Source organism: Zonotrichia leucophrys, chromosome 29 (assembly GCF_028769735.1).
Source record: "Zonotrichia leucophrys gambelii isolate GWCS_2022_RI chromosome 29, RI_Zleu_2.0, whole genome shotgun sequence".
NCBI classification, from domain to species: Eukaryota; Metazoa; Chordata; class Aves; order Passeriformes; family Passerellidae; genus Zonotrichia; species Zonotrichia leucophrys.
The window spans coordinates 825,484-845,752 of record NC_088198.1 but is presented as its reverse complement, the minus strand read 5'-3'; the positions used below and the strand labels follow the sequence as shown (position 1 = coordinate 845,752).

At 69.5% G+C, this 20,269-nt stretch overlaps 2 protein-coding genes across 6 annotated transcripts; both read right to left on the bottom strand.

Annotated features, from left to right (window-relative positions):
• Positions 1-3,028: 3,028 nt before the first annotated feature.
• LOC135459042 (glycoprotein-N-acetylgalactosamine 3-beta-galactosyltransferase 1-like) lies at positions 3,029-6,959 on the bottom strand. The gene is made up of 4 exons (XM_064734645.1): positions 6,585-6,959; positions 5,609-5,792; positions 4,030-4,694; positions 3,029-3,274 (listed from the first exon to the last, which is right to left on the bottom strand). Exons 1-4 carry the CDS (start codon positions 6,957-6,959, stop codon positions 3,029-3,031), a joined length of 1,470 nt encoding a protein of 489 aa, XP_064590715.1.
• Positions 6,960-7,077: 118 nt separating this feature from the next.
• On the bottom strand, positions 7,078-20,100 carry OS9 (OS9 endoplasmic reticulum lectin). Of its 5 annotated transcripts, XR_010442973.1 has the most exons (15): positions 19,916-20,100; positions 16,239-16,409; positions 15,222-15,285; positions 15,049-15,125; positions 14,869-14,967; positions 13,672-13,873; positions 12,175-12,312; positions 12,005-12,090; positions 11,887-11,923; positions 11,131-11,219; positions 10,746-11,042; positions 9,648-10,029; positions 9,442-9,557; positions 8,174-8,335; positions 7,643-8,004 (listed from the first exon to the last, which is right to left on the bottom strand). XR_010442973.1 is itself a non-coding variant. In XM_064734797.1 (14 exons), exons 1-14 carry the CDS (start codon positions 20,078-20,080, stop codon positions 7,445-7,447), a joined length of 2,046 nt encoding a protein of 681 aa, XP_064590867.1. In that variant the 5' UTR covers positions 20,081-20,100; the 3' UTR covers positions 7,078-7,444. The 5 variants fall into 5 exon arrangements, 4 of the variants coding, with proteins under 4 accessions (XP_064590867.1, XP_064590866.1, XP_064590868.1 ...); XM_064734797.1 differs by lacking the exons at positions 7,643-8,004; positions 8,174-8,335 and adding an exon at positions 7,078-7,567; XM_064734796.1 differs by lacking the exons at positions 7,643-8,004; positions 8,174-8,335 and adding an exon at positions 7,079-7,573 and having other exon boundaries at positions 19,916-20,099.
• Between the last annotated feature and the right edge of the window lie 169 nt (positions 20,101-20,269).

Genomic DNA, 20,269 nt, shown 5'->3' with positions numbered 1-20,269 from the left:
GGACATGGGGATGGCAGGAACGCGGGGGAGCACGGGGGACATGGCACAGGGGGGCGCAGGGAGCACGGGGGACACGGGGGTGACAGGAATGCGAGGGCACAGCATGCGGGGGACACTGGGAGGGCACAGGGCACATGGAGAGGGCACAGGGGACATGAAGGGCACGGAGGACACGAGGGACACAGCGTGCAAGGGACACGGGGGGACACAGGGGACATGGAGATGGCAGGAACGCGGGGGGACACGGGACACAGCATACGGGGGACACGGAGGGGCACAGGGGACATGGAGGGGCGGGGGGGGGCACGGGACATGGAGTGGGCACAGGGGACATGGAGGGCACAGGGGACACGGGGCGGCCCTAGAGGACGTGGAGGGCACAGGGGACACTGCACGCGGCGGGTGAGTGACACGGTCACACCGGGAATGGGTGACAGAGCGGCGGGCACACTCGGTGGGTGACACAGGTGGCACCTGGGGGCAGGAATGACCCGAGGTAGGGGCATCACGGGCGGTGGCACACAGTGACAGGGGGTGGGTGACAGTGAGGGGCATCAGGGCGAGGGGGTCCGGCCTGTGTGCGCGGCTGGGGGGGCACTGGAAGGCACTGGGGGGCACTGGGAGCACTGGGGGGCACTGAGGGGCACAGGAAGTATTGGGGGGCACTGGAAGTATTGGGGCGCACTGGGAGCACTGGAGGGCACTGGAGGGCATTGGGGTACACGAGGGGGGACAGTGGGGGGCACTGGAGGGCACTGGGGGCGCTGGGGGGGCACTGAGGAGTCCCCGGGACACTGGGAACACTGGGGGCACTGGGGGGGCACTGGAGGGCACTGGGGGACACGAGGGGGACACCAAGGAGCACTGGAAGCACTGAGGGGTTACTGAGGGGGCACTGGGGGGGCACTGGGGGGGCACTGGAGGGTCACTGGGGGCACAGCAGAGCACTGGGGTGTGCCCGGGGCACTGGAAGCACTGAGGGGCGCTGGGGGGCACTGAGGGGTCCTTGGGACACTGGGAACACTGGGGACACTGGGGGCACTGAGGGCACTGGCGGGCACTGGGGGCGCTGGAGGCGCTGGGGTCACTGGGGACACTGGGAACACTGGGGGGCACTGGGGGCACTGGGAGCACTGGGGGGGCACTGGGGGGGCACTGGGGGACACCGGGGGGCACGGGGGAGGGGTCGCTGCCCCGGCCCGTGCCCCGCCCGTCACCGACGCCCCCGCCCTGACCGGAGCTGAGCGGCGGGGCGGGGCCTGGGGGGGGCGTCCTGCAATGGGCGTGGTCATCTGATCTGGGGCGGGGCTTACATAGTAATGAGATGGGCGGGGCCCGAGGGCGGTGAGTTGATGTACGACCGCTCGTATGTAAATAAGGAGGCGTGGTCAGCCGACATATTATGATCCGAAAGGGCGGGGTTTGATAGGTAGGCATGGTTGGTATGCAAATAAGGTGGGCGTGGCTAAGATTGCGAGCGCATGGGCGGTGCCTGATGGGTGGGCGGTGCTTCGTGAGGTGTGGTCATGTGTGGGCGTGGCCGGTGGGACTGGGTGGGGCCAACCCCGCCCCGCTGCAGCCGCTGGAGATGGGGAGGGGACACGGGGGGGCCTGGGGGGCTGTGCGGGGACACAGGGACACGGGGACACCAAAATGGGACACGGGGACACCAAAATCGGGCATGGAGACACCAAAATCGGACACGGGGACGGCTCCAGGGCGGGCTCAGGGACACGAGGACACCAAAATCCCACACGGGGACACCAAAATCGGACACGGGGACACCAAAATCGGACACCAGAATTGGACACGGGGACACCAAAATCGGATACGAGACACCAAAATAGTACACGGGGGTACCAAAATCGGACACCAGAATTGGACATGGGGACACCAAAATCGGCCACCCCGTCCTGTACCGCGCCCCAGCCTTGAGCAACCCCCACCCCAATGTCCCCTCCTCGTCCCAAGCCGCTGCTCCCGTCACCCCCCGGACGGTCCCCGAGGCGTCACCTGCCACCCCCCAGCACCGCTGTCCTTCACAGCTGCAGGGTCCGTCCGTGTCCCCAGCTCCGACCGTGTCCCCTGTCTGTCTGTCCCCCTGTCCGTCTGTCCCCGGCTCTCCCCCCACCGTGGGGTCCCACACACCCCCCCCAGCCTGACAGTGGGACCCTCCCCCCCGCTCTGTGTCCTGCTGAGACCCCCGGGCCCCCCCTCAATCCCTCAGCCCCGCTTTGCCCCCCCACGCCCCGGATCAAGGCCACCACATCCCCGCAAAGCTCATTAACAGCCGCTAATTGGGGCCGCGAGGGTCTGCCTGGGGGGCGCGGGAGATGAGGGGGGGGAGTCTCAGGGTATTTGGGGTCCTCAAGCAGGAATGAGGGGCGGCTCCCCCAAACACGGAGCCTCCTTCACCCCCCAGCTTGGGGGGGCACCGTCCCCTCTCGCGACCCCCCAAATTCCCGCTCTGGCCGCCCCCAGGAGCTGGGGGGTCACTTGGGGGGGTCCAGGGACTCGGGGGGGATCCGTGGGGGGCGAGGGGACAACACGGGGGGACCACGGGGACATCACGGACTTGGGGGTGTCACTGTCACCATGCGGGGTCATCCTGAGGGGGGGCACGGCCACGTCAGCCGCGGAGGTGGGGACGGGAAGGGACAGGAGGGGACAGGAGGGGACCGTGCCCACATCGGGGCTTGGCTTTGTCCCCTCCTTGGGTCCTATCGGGGTCCCATCACCCAGACCCCCCCCCATGGGACCCTTCCCCCCTCCCCCAGCCCCGTGTCCTCCTCAAACCCCTCCGGACCCTCCCCGGTGCCCCCAAATCCCCCCCAGGCTCCGTCCCGCGGCACCCCCGGCTCGGGGCCACCAATCCCCTCAGCAAAGCTCATTAACAGCCGCTAATTACGGCCTCATTAGGGCCACGCTGGGGTGGGCGCAGGACACGCGGGGGGGCTCGGGGCATTTGGGGTCCCGGGGCAGGAATGGGGCCATGAAGTGGGGGGGAACCCCCAAATTTGGGGCCACTTCAGCGCGGGGGGATCCGGTAGGGCTCGGAGGCTATGGGGGCTTGGGGACCCGGATGGCTCCGGGTGGCGTTGGGGGTCCCGGGGGTCCCGGTGGCGTTGGGGGTCCCGGGGGGGCTCAGGGGCGGGCGGTAGCGGGCTCTGTAGCCGTAGGGCCGCAGCCGCTGGCTCAGGTACTCCAGCTCGTACATCTCCTCCCCGGACACGTAGTGGAAGGACACGGCCAGGTCCGAGCAGCACTGCGGGCCCTGCGGGGACACGGGGGGGACACAGGGGGTGGCACCGGGCACCCAGAGCCCCCTCACACCCCTTGGTGGCACGGGCAGGGTGGGGAGGGGCAGCAGAACTGAGCAGTGCGGGGGCAGCGCCAGCACAGAAGGCACAGGGACACGGAGGGGACATTGGTGACAGCGGGGACACCGCGGATGGAGCTCGGGCCCCAAGGAGGGGGGACACGCTGGGGGCCACGGCCATGGCAGGGGGGTCAGGGATGGGCAGGGGCACCAAGGCCACCAGGGTCACACTGGGGGAGCTGTGGCCACGTGTGAGGGGGGACACGGTGGTCACACATGGGGGACACGATGATCACACACAGCTCCACAGTGCAGGGACATCCTGGCATGGCAGGGGACATGGCAGGGATTTGGTGGCGATGCCACAGCCCCCCCACGGCTCCTCCAAGAAATGCCAGCTGGGCACGGGGGAGGCTCTGGCTGCACCCCGAGGGTGTCACGGCCACGGGAGGTGGCCAGGGACACGCGGGGAGGTGTTGGGGACACCAGAGCCACACAAGGGGTTTGTGGCTGTGTGACAGCCAGGCACGGTGGGCACAGATGCCACCCGAGGTGAGCTGTGCCACTCCCAGGGACACAGCACCTACTGAGGGCACACATGGGGGGTTCTGGCCGTGCTTGGGGGGCACAGCCACTTGTGGGGGGCCACAACCACCTCCCCCCCCCCAGTGCCAGGCTGTGCCAGTGACCCGGGCCGGGCTGTGACCCACCTCCACCACGGGGTACCAGCTGTAGCGCGGGTACCAGAAGCCGCGGGCGAAGCGGTGCGTGAGGTGGATCTCGGGCGGGAAGGGGTGGAAGGTTTCCCGTCCCCGCGTGTCCCGCGAGTCCCCCACGGGCACGCCGAGCCGCTCCAGGCACTGTCCCAGCGCCACGTCCTCCTCGGGGCCGCCGCGGCCGCAGGAGCCGCGGGCCAGGGCGGGGGCCAGGCGGCTCAGAGCCCCCCGGCTGAGCACGTAGCCCGCCCCGCCGCTCATGTAGCCCTGGCGGGCGAAGGGACGGAAGCGTTTGCCGAGGTAGAGCGGCCGCTGCGGCGGGAGCGGCGCCAGCAGCCAGCGCAGGTTGTCCAGCAGCACGAAGGTGTCGTCGTCGGCCTTGAGGAACCACTCGGCGCTGGCGCGGAGGTGCCGGTGCACGAAGAGCAGGGCCCGGGCGGTTTTGCGGTAGAGCTGCCCCCGGCCCTCGGGCACCCCCAGCCCCAGCGCCGGGAATTGCGGGGCGGGCTCGGAGCTGACGAACAGCGCCACGTTGCAGTGTCGCGCCCAGGTGTCCCGCACGTGGCGGGCTCGGCTCTCCAGGGTTTGGGGCGCTGTCAGCACCCAGCACAGCACCCGCACCCGCCGGAACAGCGCCCGCGCCACCGCCGCGTCCTCGCCTGCGGGACCGGGGCAGAGACGGCGATGTGCCCGCTGTCAGGGCATTGTCACCGTCCCCAACCCGCGGGGCAGAGACAGCGATGTGCCCGCTGTCAGGGCATTGTCAGTCCCCCATACCCCCAGCCCTGCGGTCAGTTCCCCCCCCGGCGGCCCCGACCCCATTGCCCGGCAGCCATGTCCCCTCCCCAGCGCCACCTGCCGTGCCCTTGTCACCGTCCCCACCCGGGGGGGCGAGACCCGTTCAGGTCAGTGTCCCCACAGCCCCATCCCACTCGGCCTCACCGCCCTTGCCCCCTGCAACTCCCCCCCTGCCGTGCCTCAGTTTCCCCCCCCCTCAGCCGTGTCCCCAGCACCATCCATTCGCCTCCGGCCGAGCCTCAGCTGTGCCCCCTCCCTCAGCTGCCACTCTCAGGGCATTGTCACCGTCCCCAACCCTGGAGCAGAGGGGGTGAGAACCTCCAGGTCCCCCTGCCAGCCCCATCCCACCAGAGTCCTCCCCCCTTGTCCCCACCTGCAACGCTCCCCCCGCACCTCAGCGCCCCTCATCCCGCCAACGCCCCCTTCCCTCTGTGCCCCCCTCACCTCACTGCCCCCCCGTACCCCACTTTTCCCTCCTCAGCTCCCCCCGCCTGTGTCCTGCCCCCACCCTCTCCACCTCAATGTATCTCCCCGTGCCTCAGTTTCCCCCGTTCCTCAGTGACGCCCCCCCCACTCCCCAGCCCTGCCGTGCCTCAGTTTCCCCCACCTCAGCCGTGTCCCTGCTTTCCCCCAACACCCTCAGCTCCCTCAGCTGTCACTCTCAGGGCGTTGCCACTGTCCCCAACCCACGGAGCAGAGAGGGTGAAGCCCCCCCCAAGTCCCCCTGCCAGTCCCACCCCCCCCGTGTCCCCTCCCTGTGCCACGCAGTGCCCACCTGCAGCGTCCGACGGGGCCGCGCCGTAGAGCGCGGGGTACGGGGGGGTCCCGGGGGGGCCATGGGGTACCCGGGGGTCCCGGCTGGGGGCGGGCACCGGCGGGGGCAGCAGGAGGCCGCGGAGGAGGAGGAAGGTGCTGATGAAGCCCACCAGGAGACCCCCGGGGAAGGACAGGCGGGGGCTCTGCAGGCCCAGGAGCAGCATGGGGACACCTGGGGGGGGGACATGGGACCCTCTGTCAGCGTGGGGACACCTGGCTTGTGGGGGGGGAATCATTGGGGACCCCTCTGTCACACCATGGGGACACCTGGGGGTGTCAGTGGGGACCCCCTGTCAGTATGGGGACACGTGGGGAGGGGCAGTGGGGACCCCCCGTCAGCGTGGGGACACCTGGGGTAGCCATGAGACCCTCTGTCAGCGTGGGGACACCTGTGAGGGGGACATGGGGACCCCCTGTCACCATGGGGACACCTGGGGGGTCAGTGGGAACCCCCCTCTCAGCGTGGGGACACTGGAGGGGATCATGGGGACCCCCTGTCAGCGTGGGACACTTGGGGGGGGTCAGTGGGGATCTCTTGTCACCATGGGGACACCTGGGGGGTTTATCGGGACCCCCCCATCAGCATGGGAACACCTTGGGGGGGTCAGTGGGAACCCCCCCCGTCAGCGTGGGGACACCTGCCTTGTGCTTGGGGGGGTCACTGGGGATCCCCCTGTCACCCCCCAGCGCTGCAGCTTCCACGGGTGGGGCAGCCCCGGGGTGGAGCCCGTGGGAGGAGGGGGACAGGGCACAGGAGCCACGGAGGGGACAGGGTGACACCCACGGACAGGGTGGCACCCACGGGGCAGTAACGGCACCACCCCGCGCCGGGCACCCCAAATCCAGATGGGGACAGGGGGTGACACTGAACTCTGCTCTCAGTTAAGGGGGAACAGGGGGAGCTGTGGAACGGGGGACGCCGGCTGTGGCCTCACCTGGTGCCGCGGCTCGGGGGTCTCGGCCCAGCCCAGGGGTCCCACGGTCGATTCCTGTGTCCTGGTTGGTCTGGGGGCCCTGCTGGGTCCCGGGGGTACCGGCGGATCCGGGGGCTCCGCGGGTTCCTGGGGGTCCCGGTGGTGCCCGGGGCACCGCTGTGCCCAAGGCTGGGGCGGTCCCGGTCCGTCCGGGTGCACCGGGGGCTGGGGCGGTCCCAGACCCTCCGGGGGTCCCGGTGTCCCCGCTGTCCCCGAGGTTGGGGCTGTCCCGGTGGTCCCGGTGGCACCGCTGTCTCCGCCCCCCCGCGCTCCCATTGGCCGAGGCCGGGCGAGCCCCCTGGCCACGCCCCAATTCTGATTGGCTGTTGCAGCCATGGTCCCGCCCCTCCCGCAATTTTGGTCGAGGCGGGGAGGAACGGAGACCCCCGGGACAGTGGGGGGGGGACACTGCCCGGGGGGGGGACACAGACAGAGCCCGGGGCGACCTCGGTTTATTGATAAAAGGGGGGGGGGGGGCAAACGCGACATCTCATTATGAGAGAGAGACCCCCCCGGGCCGGGGGCGGCACCGACGGCTCCAGCGGCAACAGGACCCCCCCCAATTACCCCAATTACACACAACCCCTCCCCAAAATCACGGGCACTCCTCCCCCCTGCCCCCCCCCCAGTTCGTCCGTGTCACAAATGCCCGCGGTGACAGCACAGGGTCCCCTGGGGGGGCACAGTGATGCCCCCTAAACAGGGCAGGGTCCCCCGGGGTGTCCTTGGGGTGCCCCCTGTGCCCGGTGCCAGGGCAGGGCAGGGATGAAGCCACAGTTCCGGGGGGCCCGTTCAGGATTGAAGGGCTCAGCTTTGGGGGGTCAGAAGTCCTGGTCCTCGGAGTCGGCGGGCGGGGGGGGCTCCTGGCGGCCCCCCCAGACGAAGCGGTAATTGTCCTGCAGCGCCTGCAGGCGGCGCCGCTCCTTCTGCGCCTCCTCCGTGCCCTGCACCTGCGGAGAGGGGCAGTCAGTGCCCACCTGGCATCGGTGCCCCTTCACCTCTGTGCCCACCTCACCTCTGTGCTCCCCACACCTCCGTGCCCTGCACCTGGGGCAAAGGGGGAATCAGTGCCCACCTGTACTCACTGACATCTGTGCCCCTTCACCTCTGTGCCCACCTCACCTCTGTGCCCTGCACCTGGGCAGGGAGGAATCAGTGCCCACCTGGCATCTGTGCCCACTCCAATCCCCTCAGTGCCCACAGACATCTGTGCCCACTCGGATCTCTGTGCCCACCTCACCTCTGTGCTCTGCACCTGGGGTAAAGGGGCAAATCAGTGCCCACCTGGCATCTATGCCCCTTCCCCTCTGTGCCCACCTCACCTCTGTGCTCCCCACACCTCTGTGCCCTGCACCTGCGGAGAGGGGCAATCAGTGCCCACCTGGCATCTGTGCCCACCTCACCTCTGTGCCCTGCACCTGGGGAGACGGGCAAATCAGTGCCCACCTGGCATCTGTGCCCACTCCAATCCCCTCAGTGCCCACAGACATCTGTGCCCACTCAGACCTCTGTGCTCTGCACCTGGGGTAAAGGGGCAAATCAGTGCCCACCTGGCATCTGTGCCCCTTCACCTCTGTGCCCACCTCACCTCTGTGCTCCCCACACCTCCGTGCCCTGCACCTGGGGCAAAGCGGGAATCAGTGCCCAGCTGTGCCCACCAACATCTGTGTCCCCTGTCACCCCAGTGCCCACCTCACCTCCGTGCCCTGCACCTGGGGAGACGGGCAAATCAGTGCCCACCTGGCATCTGTGCCCACTCCAATCCCCTCAGTGCCCACAGACATCTGTGCCCACTCGGACCTCTGTGCCCACCTCACCTCTGTGCTCTGCACCTGGGGTAAAGGGGCAAATCAGCGCCCAGCTGCCATCCGTGCCCACCTCATCTCTATGCCCACCTGATCTCAGTGCCCCCCTCACCTCTGTGCCCTGCACCTGGAGGGGAGGGAATCAGTGCCCACCTGTGCCCACTGATATCTGTGCCCCCTGTCACCTCTGTGCCCACCTCACCTCTGTGCCCTGCACCTGGGGAGGGAGGAATCAGTGCCCACCTGGCATCTGTGCCCACCCTGATCTCAGTGCCTCTCTCATCTCAGTGGCCCCCCTGACCTCAGTGCCTTGCACCTGGGGGAAATCAGTGCCCACCTGATTTCAGCGCCCACCTGACATCTGTGCCCCTCCCTTCACCTCGTGCCCCGGCCTTCACCTCGTGCCCACCCTGACTCAGTGCCCACCCTACCTCTGTGGCCCCTCCTCCAATCAGTGCCCACTGGGCATCTCTTCCTCCCTCCTCTCTGTGCCCACCCCACCTCAGTGCCCACCCCAACCTCTGTGCCCTGCACCTGGGGGAGGGGGGGGCAAATCAGTTCCCCCCCACCTCTGTGCCCCCCTCGACCTCAGTGCCACCCCCTTCACCTCGGTGCCCCCCAATCTCAGTGCCCACCTCATCTCAGTACCCCCCCTTCACTTCAGTGCCCCCCTACACCTCAGTGCCCACCCCTCTGTGCCCCCCTCGACCTCAGTGCCACCCCCTTCACCTCGGTGCCCCCCCTTCACCTCAGTGCCCTCCTCACCTCACTGCCCCCCCGTACCCCACTTTTCCCTCCTCAGCCCCCCCGCCTGTGTCCTGCCCCCACCCTCTCCACCTCAATGTGTCCCCCCGTGCCTCAGTTTCCCCCCGTCCCTCAACGACGCCCCCCCATTCCCCAACCCTGCCGTGCCTCAGTTTCCCCCACCTCAGCCGTGTCCCTGCTTTCCCCCAACACCACGAATTCCCCTCCTGCCCACCCTCAGCTGTGCCCCCTCCCCCGCCCCCCCGCACCAGGATGCTGAGGAAAATCTCCTTGAGGCTCCGCGAATCCTCCTCCGACAGCCACTGCGCCCCCTCCTCCTCCTCGCCGCCCGCCGCCGCCGTCACGATCTTGATCTCGATTTTCCCTGCCGGGGGGGGAGGGGGGCCCGGGGGGGTTCATTTGGGGCTGGGGGGGCTCTCCCCGTGCCGCCCCCCACCCCAGCCCCCCCCGGTACCTTCAGCGCGCAGCCCCTCCTTGGCCAGCAGCTCCCGCACCTCGTTCTCCACCTGCGGGGGGCTCTGCTTGTCCCGGGGGGGCTCCTGCTTCTCCCGGGGGGGTTCCGGATCCTTGGGGGTGTCCCGGCTCCCGGCCCTGCCCATCCGCACCCGCACCCGCCCGTCCTTGGCCGGCCGGGGGCTGCTGCCCTTCCTCGCGGCTCCTTCCTCCTCTTCCTCCTCCTGCTCCTCTTCCTCCCTGCGGGCCCCGGGGGGGTCGCGGCGGGGCTCGGGCCGGTCCAGCCGCTCCATCAGGCGGCTCAGGGTGCTCGCCAGGGTCCGCGTGGCGCGGCTCCGGTCGAACTCGCCCTTGAGCCCCTCGGTCTCCAGCTCCTCCTCCACCTGCACCGGGAGGGTTTGGGGCCGGTTCGGCGGCCGGGCCAGCACGGACCGGAGCAGCGGGGCCACACCGGCTGTCCCCGGGCTGTCCCCAGCTCTGCTGGGCACCCCTGGCCATCCCATAGGGTCCCCAGCCCTCCCAGGGCCTCCCCGTGCAGTCAGGGGGTCCCAACCCTCCCAGGGGGTCTCCAGCAGTTTAGAGGGGGTCCCAGCATGCTCAGGGGGTGTCCCTGGTGTGGGCAGGGTGGCCCCACAGCCATGAGGGGCTCCCCATTTTGGGGGGGGGGGGAGGCAGCCAACCCAGCTGGGGCTCCCCCAGTGCAGCCTGGGTGGGTGGGCCCAGCTTGGCCAGGGGGTCCCATCCCTGCCAGGGACCTCCATGTCCCAGTGCCCCTGTGGGGGTCCCAACCCAGCCAGGGGGTCCCAGTGCCCCTGTGGGGGTCCCAGTGCCCCTGTGGGGGTCCCAACCCAATCAGGGGGTCCCAGGGCTACTGTGAGGGTCCTATTGCCCCTCTGAGGGTCCCAGCCCAGCCAGGGGGAGGTCTTAGTGTCCCTGTGGGGGTCCCAGTCCCATCAGGGTGGTCCCAGTGCCCCTGTGGGGGTCCCAGTGCCCCTGTGGGGGTCCCAGACCAAGGAGGAGTCCCAGTGTCCCTCTGGGGGTCTTGCCCCAGCCAGGGGGTCCCAGTGCCCCTCAGGGGGTCCCCAATGGGGGTCCCCACCTCGCTGATGATGCTGTCGAACTCCTGCTCCATCTGGTTCTTCACCTCCTCCTTCAGCCTCGCCACCTGCTCCCGCGGCAGCAGCTCCAGCCCCGCCAGCAGCGGCCCCGCCTCCTCCTCCTCCTCCTCATCTTCATCCTCACCCTCCTCCTCCTCCTCCGCCGCGGGCGGGGCCTCGGGGCCGGGCAGGGCCTCGGGGCTGGGGGGCTCTGCAGGGCCCGGCGGGGCTGGGGCAGCCTTGGCTGCTTCCTCCTCCTCCCCCTCTTCCTCCTCCTCCTCGCTGGCCTTCTCCCTGGCCTGGGGCAGCGGGAGGGGGCTCAGGGGGAAACTGAGGCACGGGGGGGCCCGAGGGGGGGCACGGGCACGGGCATGGGGGGGTGCCCACCTTCCTGGTGGTCTCCTTGAGCTCCTCGAGGAACTGCAGCAGGTCCCCGGGGCTGCGGATCACCTTGAAGTGGATCCTCCTGCGGGGGTCTGGGAGGGGGCAACGGGGGTGGCAGTGCCAGGGGGCATTGGGGGCATGGGGGGCACCGGGGGCACAGGGGGCACGGGGTGGGCAATGAGGATGGCAGTGCCAGGGGGCACCGGGGGCATGGGGGACATGGCATGGGAGTGACATAGGAGACATGGGGAGGGCAACGGGGATGGCAGTGCCAGGGGGCATCGGGGGCATGGGGGGCACAGGGGAACATGGGGGGCACGGGGTGGGCAACGGGGATGGCAGTGCCAAGGGGCACAGGGGGCACGGGGTGGGCAACGGGGATGGCAGTGCCAGGGGGCATCGGGGGCATGGGGGGCACAAGGGGGACACAGGGGACACGAGGTGGGCATGGGGGTGGCAGTGCCAGGGGGAACGGGGGGGGCACCGGGGGGCATGGGGGACAGAGAGTGGGCATAGAGGGGGCAAGGGGGACACAGGGTGGGCATGGGGGTGACACGGGGGGCATGGGGTGGGCATGGGGGACACAGGATGGAGGTGACATGGGGGACGTGGTGGGCATGGGGGACACAGGATGGCGGTGACATGGGGGACACAGGGTGGGCACAGAGGTGACACAAGGGACACAAGGTGGGCATGGAAGTGACATGGGGGACACAGGGGTGGCACGGAGGTGGCACAGGGAGGACACCCAGGACTCACCAGCTGCCCGACCGCCGGCTGCCCTCGGGGATGGCTCCTGCAGGGAGGACACCGGGCATGGAGCAGGGCTCAAACCCCAAAGTGACACCAGAGTGTCCCCAGGGCCACTGGCACTCACCCTGGCGCTGTCCTGCTGGGCACCGGCTGTGGCTGGCACCTCGTGCTCCCCGGCTGGCACATCCTGCGCTGGCTCTGCCTGGGTCCCTGGCACAGAGGGGACAGGGCTGGCACAGCTGGCACAGGGGACAGTGGCAGCGCTGTCACAGCGGGGAGGGGACAGGGCCGTACCCTCCGGGGTGTCCCTGGGTGCCCCTGGCGATGGCACCTCGCTGTCCCTGTCACTCCAGAGCCGCGTGTCCAGCGAGCGCAGCTCCTCCGAGATCTCCTCCACCTTGCGCTTGGTGTCAGCTGGGGACACACGGACAGCTGGGGACAGCTGGGGACACAGGGACAGCTGGGGACAGCTGGGGACACAGGGACAGCTGGGGGACACAGGGACAGCTGGGGACACAGGGACACAGGGACAGCTGGGGACACAGGGACAGCTGGGGGACACAGGGACAGCTGGGGACAGCTGGGGACACAGGGACAGCTGGGACAGCTGGGGGACACAGGGACAGCTGGGGACACAGGGACAGCTGGGGACACAGGGACAGCTGGGGACACAGGGACAGCTGGGGACAGCTGGGGACACAGGGACAGCTGGGGACACACGGACAGCTGGGGACAGCTGGGGGACACAGGGACAGCTGGGGACAGCTGGGGACAGCTGGGGACACAGGGACAGCTGGGACAGCTGGGGACACAGGGACAGCTGGGACAGCTGGGGACACACGGACAGCTGGGGACAGCTGGGGACACAGGGACAGCTGGGACAGCTGGGGACACACGGACAGCTGGGGACAGCTGGGGACACAGGGACAGCTGGGGACAGCTGGGGGACACAAGGACAGCTGGGGACACAGGGACAGCTGGGGACACACGGACAGGTTGGGGACAGCCCCAGCTCCACACTGCAGGGCACCAGGGCAGCCCTGGCACAGAGGGGACAGTGCCAGTCCAGGACAGAGGGGACAGGACCAGGAAGGTGACAGTGACAGCTCCAGGATGGAGGGGACAGGCCAAGACTGGAGGGGACAGTGCCAGCCCTGGCATGGAGGGGACAGTGCCAGCTCTAGAATGGAGGGGACAGAGCCAGCCTTGGGGTGGAGGGGACAGTGCCAGGCTGGAAAGGACAGTGCCAGTCCCAGGCTAAGGGGACAGTGCCATCTCTAGGCTGGAGAGAACAGTGCCAACTCCAGAATGGAGGGGACAGTGCCAGTCTGGAGGAGACAAGGCCAGTGCCAGCATGGAGGGGACAATGCCAGCTTTGGGGTGGAAGGGACAGGCCCAGGCTGGAGGGGACAGTGCCAACTCTAGGACCAAGGCAGAATGCCAGCCTTGGGATAGATGGGACAGGGCCAGGCTGGAGAGAACAGTGCCAGCCCTGGGCTGGGGTGACAGTGCCACCTCTAGGCTGGGGTGACAGTGCCAGCCCCATGCTGAAAGGGGCCAGTGCCAGCTCTAGGATGGGGTGACAGTGCCAGCCCCAGGCTGGGGTGACAGTGCCACCTCTAGGCTGGGGTGACAGTGCCAGCCCCAGGCTGGGGTGACAGTGCCAGTTCTAGGATGAAGGTGCCAGCCCCAGGCTGGGGGGCAGTGCCAGCCCCGCAGCTGAGCTCAGTGCCAGCCCCAGGGTGGGCAGCCCCAGCCCCATACCCACTCCCCATGCCCCCTGGTACTCACAGACTTGGGCACGCACGTACTGCACGTACTGGGCGGGCGAGAGGGCAGGCTGGCAGCGGATGGGCAGCGGTGCCAGCCCCGGGGCAGGGCGCAGGAACGGGTGGTGGCAGATGCGCGTGGTGTGCACGGTCAGCACGTACTGGCACGACTGCGGCTCGTCCACGCGGGCAATGTAATCGCCCGTGCCCTCCTCGCACAGGAACTGCGGGCACAGCCCCGTGAGGGCCTGCCATGGCCAGGGTGCCCCCCTATGCCCCTCAGTGCCCTCCTCGCACAGGAACTGCGGGCACAGCCCCGTGAGGGCCTGCCGTGCCCAGGGTGCCCCCCTATGCCCCTCAGTGCTCCCCTATGCCCCTCTGTGCCCCCTGTGCCCCTCAGTGCCCTCCTCGCACAGGAACTGCGGGCACAGCCCCGTGAGGGCCTGCCGTGCCCAGGGTGCCCCCCTATGCCCCTCTGTGCCCCTCTGTGCCCTCCTCGCACAGGAACTGCGGGCACAGCCCCATGAGGGCCTGCCGTGCCCAGGGTGCTCCTCAGTGCCCCCTGTGCCTCCCGTGCTCCCCCCATGCTCCCTGTGCCCCCTGTGCCCCTTAGTGCCCACCTTGCTCAGGCAGGGTGCACTGCCCCCTCTGTGCCCCCCATGCTGCCCACCTTGCTCAGGCAGGGTGCTGTGACCCCCTGGCATCCCTGGTGCCCCCCCATGCCACCCCATGCCCACCTGGATCAGGCAGGGTGCTGTGCTCCCTGGCACCCCCTTTGGTAAAGCAGAGTGCTGTGCCCCCTCCATTCCCCCTGGCACCCCCAGTGCCTACCTTGATCAGGCAGGGTGCTGTGCCCCTCGTGTGCCCCCCATGCCCACCTTGCTCAGGCATGCTGCTGCGCCCCCCTGGCACCCCTGTGCCCACCTTGATCAGGTAGGGTGTGGTGCCCTCCCTGTGCCCCCCATGCCCATTTGATCAGGCACGGTGCTGTGGCCATCCTGTGCCCCTCATGGCCACCTTGACCAGGCACAGTGCTGTGCTCCCTGGCACCGCCTGTGCCCCCCATGCCCTCTGGCACCCCCCACACCCACTTTGATCAGGCAGGGCATGGTGCCCCCCCCGTGCCCCCATGCCCACCTTGCTCAGGCAGGGTGCTGTGCCCCCCCAGTGCCCAGGGTGCTCCTCAATGCCCCCCTGGCACTCCCTGTGCCACCCTTACCCGGACCTCGGCCTCGCGGGCACGCCCGGTCAGGTCGCAGCGGGAGCCGTTGACGTAGCTCTGGCTGTGGTAGCGCCTCAGCTGGTGCTGCTTGGAGGCCTGCGGGCACAGGTGGGCACAGGGTGGGCACAAGTGGGCACGGGACAGCCCTGCTGTGCCCAGGGCGGGGGGCACACCCACCTTGGCAGCCTCGTCGTCCCAGTCGAAGGCAGACTGGTAATAGCCCAGCACCAGCACATCGCCCTTGATCTCCGACTCTGGGGGGGTGGGCACACAGTGGGCACAGATTGAGGGGGAGGGGTCCTCAGGGCCGCCCCGTGCCCGCCCCGTGCCCGCCCTGTGCCCAGCGTCACCTTCCAGGTGGTACTGCTGGATGTGGCGCCCGTAGCAGAACTCGTACGTCCACCAGTCCTTGGTCTGGGAGAGGGCAGGGGGTGAGGATGGGGCATGGCAGTGCCCCCTGGCACCCAACAGCACCCCCTGTGCCTCCCTGGCACCCCCTGTGTCCTTCCCATGCCCACCTTGAGCAGGCAGGGCGCAATGCCCCCCATGCCCCCTTAGTGCCCACCTTGAGCAGGCAGGGCGCAGTGCTCCCCATGCCCCCAGTGATGCCCATCTTGAGCAGGCAGGGCACTGTACCCTCCCCCGTGCCCCCTGATGCCCACCTTGATCAGGCAGGGCGTGGTGCCCATGCCCCCTGATGCCCACCCTGACCAGGCAGGGCGCGGTGCCCATGCCCCCCATGCCCCCCTGATGCCCACCTTGAGCAGGCACGGGGCGGTGCCCATGGTCCCCATGCCCCCTGTGATGCCCACCTTGACCAGGCAGGGCGCGGTCCCCATGCCCCCCATGCCCCCCTGATGCCCCCCTTGACCAGGCAGGCTGCAGTGCCCATGCCCCCCATGCCCCAGTGATGCCCACCTTGACCAGGCAGGGCACTGTACTCTCCCTCATGCCCCCCTGATGCCCACCTTGACCAGGCAGGGCGCGGTGCCCATGGTGCCCATGGCCCCATGCCCCATTGATGCCCACCTTGACGAGGCATGGGGCAGTGCCCATGGTGCCCCATCACTCCCCATGTTCCATTGATGCCCACCTTGACCAGGCAGGGCATGGTGCCCATGCCCCCCATGCCCCCCTGATGCCCACCTTGACCAGGCAGGGCGCGGTGCCCATGCCCCCCATGCCCCAGTGATGCCCACCTTGACCAGGCAGGGCGCGGTGCCCATGCCCCCCATGCCCCAGTGATGCCCACCTTGACCAGGCAGGGTGCGGTGCCCATGGTGCCCATGCCCCCCTGATGCCCACCTTGACCAGGCAGGGCGCGGTGCCCATGGTGCCCATGCCCCCCATGCCCCCCTGATGCCCACCTTGACCAGGCAGGGCGCGGTGCCCATGGGCCGCAGCAGCTCGGCCACGCCGGAGCCGTTGTACCCGCGGGGGTCCCGGGGGGGTCCCGGGGGCGGTGCCACGGCCGCGGGGGGCAGGTGGCACTCGTACAGCTGCTTGAACCGCGATGCCACCGTCACCACGTCCTGCCGCTGTGGGCACGGGGGGCACCGGGTCAGGGCATGGCACCCTTGAACAGACCCTGGCACTCCTAAAGAGTCCCCCTGGCACCCCAGGGCCCTGGCACCCCTAAAGAGCCTCTGCAGAGCCCCCCCTGGCACCCCAAAACACCCCCTGGCACCTTAAAGAGCCCCTAAAACACCCCCTGGCACCTTAAAGAGCCCCTCCATGGCACCCCAGAGCCCCCCCCGGCACCCCTAAAGAGCCCCCCTAAACACGAACCCCTGGCACCCTAAAGAGCCCCTGGCACCCCAAAACACCCCCTGGCACCCCAAAACACCCCCCAGGGCTCTGCCCCCCTGGTATCCCCAAACAGCCCCTCCTGGCACCACTAAAGAGCCCCCCCAGCATCCCTAAATACCCCCTGGCACCCCCTGGCACCTCAGAGCCCCCCCCAGAACCCCTAAAGAGCCCCCCCAAAGCCTCCCCTGGCACCTCAGAGTCCCCCTGGCACCCCTAAACACCCCCCGGGGCTCTGCCCCCCTTGGGGAGCCCCCTCTGAGGACCCCACAGACACCCCCGGGACCCCACAGACACCCCCATAACCCCACAGACACCCCTGAGATCCCACAGACACCCCTGAGACCCCACAGACACCCCCATAACCCCACAGACACCCCTGGGACCCCACAGACACCCCTGAGACCCCACAGACACCCCGGGACCCCACAGACACCCCATAACCCCACAGACACCCCCATAACCCCACAGACACCCCCATAACCCCACAGACACCCCCGAAACCCCACAGACACCCCATAACCCCACAGACACCCCCATAACCCCACAGACACCCCTGAGACCCCACAGACACCCCCATAACCCAACAGACACCCCTGAGACCCCACAGACACCCCATAACCCCACAGACACCCCTGAGACCCCACAGACACCCCGGGACCCCACAGCACCCATAACCCCACAGACACCCCCATAACCCCACAGACACCCCGGGACCCCACAGACACCCCCGGGACCCACAGACACCCTAGATTCCCCCAGTGATCCCATAGCCCCAGAGAGACCCCACAGACTCCCCAGAGACCCCAAGGCCCCCCTGGTGACCCCACAGCCCCTCCGATGACCCCACAGAGACCCCAAAGCCCCCGAGACCCTGCAGCCCCCACAGTGACCCCACAGATTCAACCAGAGACCCAAAGTGCCCCCAAAGCCCCCCAGTGACCCCACAGACTCCCCCTGTGACCCTGCAGGCCCCCATGACCCCACAGACACCCCAGAGACCCCAAGTGCCCCCATATTTCCCCCAGAGACCCTGCAGCCCCCCCAGTGACCCCCAAAGACCCCCAGTGACTCTGTAGCACCCCCATGACCCCACAGCCCCCCTGGTGACCCCACAGATTCAACCAGAGACCCCAAGTGCCCCAAAGCCCCCCAGTGACCCTATAGCCACCCCTGGCAATCCCAAAGTCCCCCCAGAGACCCCAAAGCCCCACAGTGACCCCAAAGCCCCCCAGTGACGCCAAGAGTCCCTCATTGACCCCAAAGTCCCCCTGGTGACCCCACAGAGACCCCAAAGCCCCCCAGGAACCCCACAAACTCCCCTGTGACCCTGTAGCACCCCCATGACCCCACAGACACCCCAGTGACCCTACAGCCACCCCTGGCAATCCCAAATTTCCCCCAAGGACCCCAAAGCCGCCCAGTGACCCCAAGAGTCCCTCACTGACCCCAAAGCCCCCCTGGTGACCCCACAGTGACCCCAAAGCCCCCGAGACTCTGCAGCCCCCACAGTGACCCCAAAGCCCCCCAGTGACCCTGTAGCACCCCCATGACCCCACAGAGTCAACCAGAGACCCAAAAGTGCCCCCAAAGCCCCCCAAGTGACCCTACAGCCACCCCTGGCAATCCCAAATTTCCCCCAGAGACCCCAAAGCCCCCCAGTGACCCCAAAGCCCCCCGAGAGACCCCACGGAGACCCCAAAGCCCCCCGAGACCCTGCAGCCCCCCAGTGACCCCACAGACACCCCCGGTGACCCCACATCCCCTCAGTCCCCCCCCCGCCCTTCCCGCCAAAACAAAACAACCGCATCCGGCCCGGCCCCGCCCCGTCCCTGTTCCTGTCACACGGGGGGGGGGGGCACAGGACGGGGCTCTGGACCCCCCCTAAATCCTCTGGACCCCCAAATCAGCTGGAGGAGCCCCGGGGCCGTCCCGGGACAAACCGGGACAAACGGGGGCACCGGGTGTGACCGCCCCGGATTGGGGAACCGAAAGTGAAATCCCCGCTCCGTCCCTGCCCCCCCCGCACATCCGGAACATGTGCGGGCGGCACCGGGGGGGAAACGGAACTCACCCCCCCCCCCCCCAGGCACGGAGCGGCACCGCACAGCGCAGGTACGGACAGACCGGGACACCGGGACCGACCGGGAACCCCCCCGGGACACCGGGACCGACCGGGAACTCCCCCCGGGACACCGGGACTGACCGGGAACCCCCCCGGGACACCGGGACCGACCGGGAACTCCCCCCCGGGACACCGGGACTGACCAGGAACTCCCCCCGGGACACCGGGATCGATCGGGAACCCCCACCGGGACACCGGGATCGATCGGAAACCCTCCCCGGGACACCGGGATCGATGAGCCCCGGCTGGGCTGAGCCCCTAACCGGGACCTTGAGCCCCGCGAGCCGCTGAGCCCCGGCCCAGGAACCTTGCCCGGGACTCCCGAGCCCATCCGGGGACCCCTGAGCCCCTCTCGAGCCACCGGAGCCGCTGAGCCCTGGCCCGGGACCTCAAGCCCGGCCCGGGACCTCTCGGAGCCGCTGTCCCGGCTGGGCTCAGACTTTGCCCGGGGCGCCGACCCTGCCCGGAACCCTCCCCGAGCCCCCGGAGCCGCTAAACCCCGACCCGGGACCCCAGCCCGGGATCTCGAGCCCTGCCCGGGACCCCCCGAGCCCCGGGAGCCGCTGTTCCCCGTCCCTGTCCGGGACCCCGAGCCCAGCCCGGGACATCTCCGACCTCGGCCCAGCGCCCCCGGCCCCGTTCCCGCCCCGAACGGGCGCTCCCGGCCCCTGCAGAGACCCCCGGCCGTGTTCCACTGCCCAGCGGCTGCCGCCGGCCCCGGAATGAGCCCCGGTGAGGAGCTCAGCCGGGGGCACGGGCCCGGTACAGCCCTGACCGGTGCCCCGGCCCAGGTTCAGCCCTAGCCGGTATCCCGGGCTCGGCTCAGCCCCTGAGCAGTTCCCCCGGTCTCGGTACAGGATCAGACCGGTGCCCCGGGGCGGTTCACCCCCTGAACGATGCCCCGGCCCCGGTTCACCCCAGCCCGGAGCCCCGCCCCGCTCCGCCCCCGGACAGGTGCTCCCGGTCCCCCCCCACCGCGGGCGGCCCTCCTGACCCGCAGCCGGTGCCCCGCTCCTCAGCACCCCCATGGCCAGTCCGCCGCTCCCGGTAGAGCCCCCCGGACGCCACCCGCCTCCCCCTCCCCCAGCCGTTGGCTCCGGTACCGCGGCGCACCTGCCCGGCCAGCACCGGCTCGGCCAGGATCTCGAGGCCGTACTTCAGCTCGCTGAGCTCCTGCAGGTTGAGCGTGGCCCGGGCCCCGCGGAGGGGCCACCCCGGGCCGAGCAGCGCCAGCAGCGCCAGCGCCGCCACCGGCCCCGGGCCCCGCCGCGCCGCCATCTTCCCCCGTCGCCGCCGCTTCCGCTTCCGCCCGCACCTCCTCGCTCCCGCCCCGGCCCCGCTGCTCCGGGCCGCGATTGGTCCCAATCCCTGCCTGTCAAAGGCAAGAGCGGCTCTGATTGGTCAACGGGCGGGGATGACGCCACCCGTTGTGAGGCCGCGGGGGCGAGGTGGTTGCGAGGCCGCGGC

Bases quoted from the DNA above. Each gene is read 5' to 3' on its own strand.
- LOC135459042 (XM_064734645.1), bottom strand. From the start codon at position 6,959: ATGGCTGCAACAGCCAATCAGAATTGGGGCGTGGCCAGGGGGCTCGCC. The intron at 4,695-5,608 runs GTGGGCACTGCG...CCGGTCCCGCAG, and splicing joins GGCCCCGTCGGACGCTGCAG to GCGAGGACGCGGCGGTGGCG. The intron at 3,275-4,029 runs GTGGGTCACAGC...GTGTCCCCGCAG, and splicing joins GCTGGTACCCCGTGGTGGAG to GGCCCGCAGTGCTGCTCGGA.
- OS9 (XM_064734796.1), bottom strand. From the start codon at position 20,080: ATGGCGGCGCGGCGGGGCCCGGGGCCGGTGGCGGCGCTGGCGCTGCTG. The intron at 11,043-11,130 runs GTGGGCACCCCC...CCGCTGCCCCAG, and splicing joins TCAAGGAGACCACCAGGAAG to GCCAGGGAGAAGGCCAGCGA. The intron at 7,574-9,441 runs GTGCGGGGGGGC...CCCTCTCCGCAG, and splicing joins AGATTTTCCTCAGCATCCTG to GTGCAGGGCACGGAGGAGGC.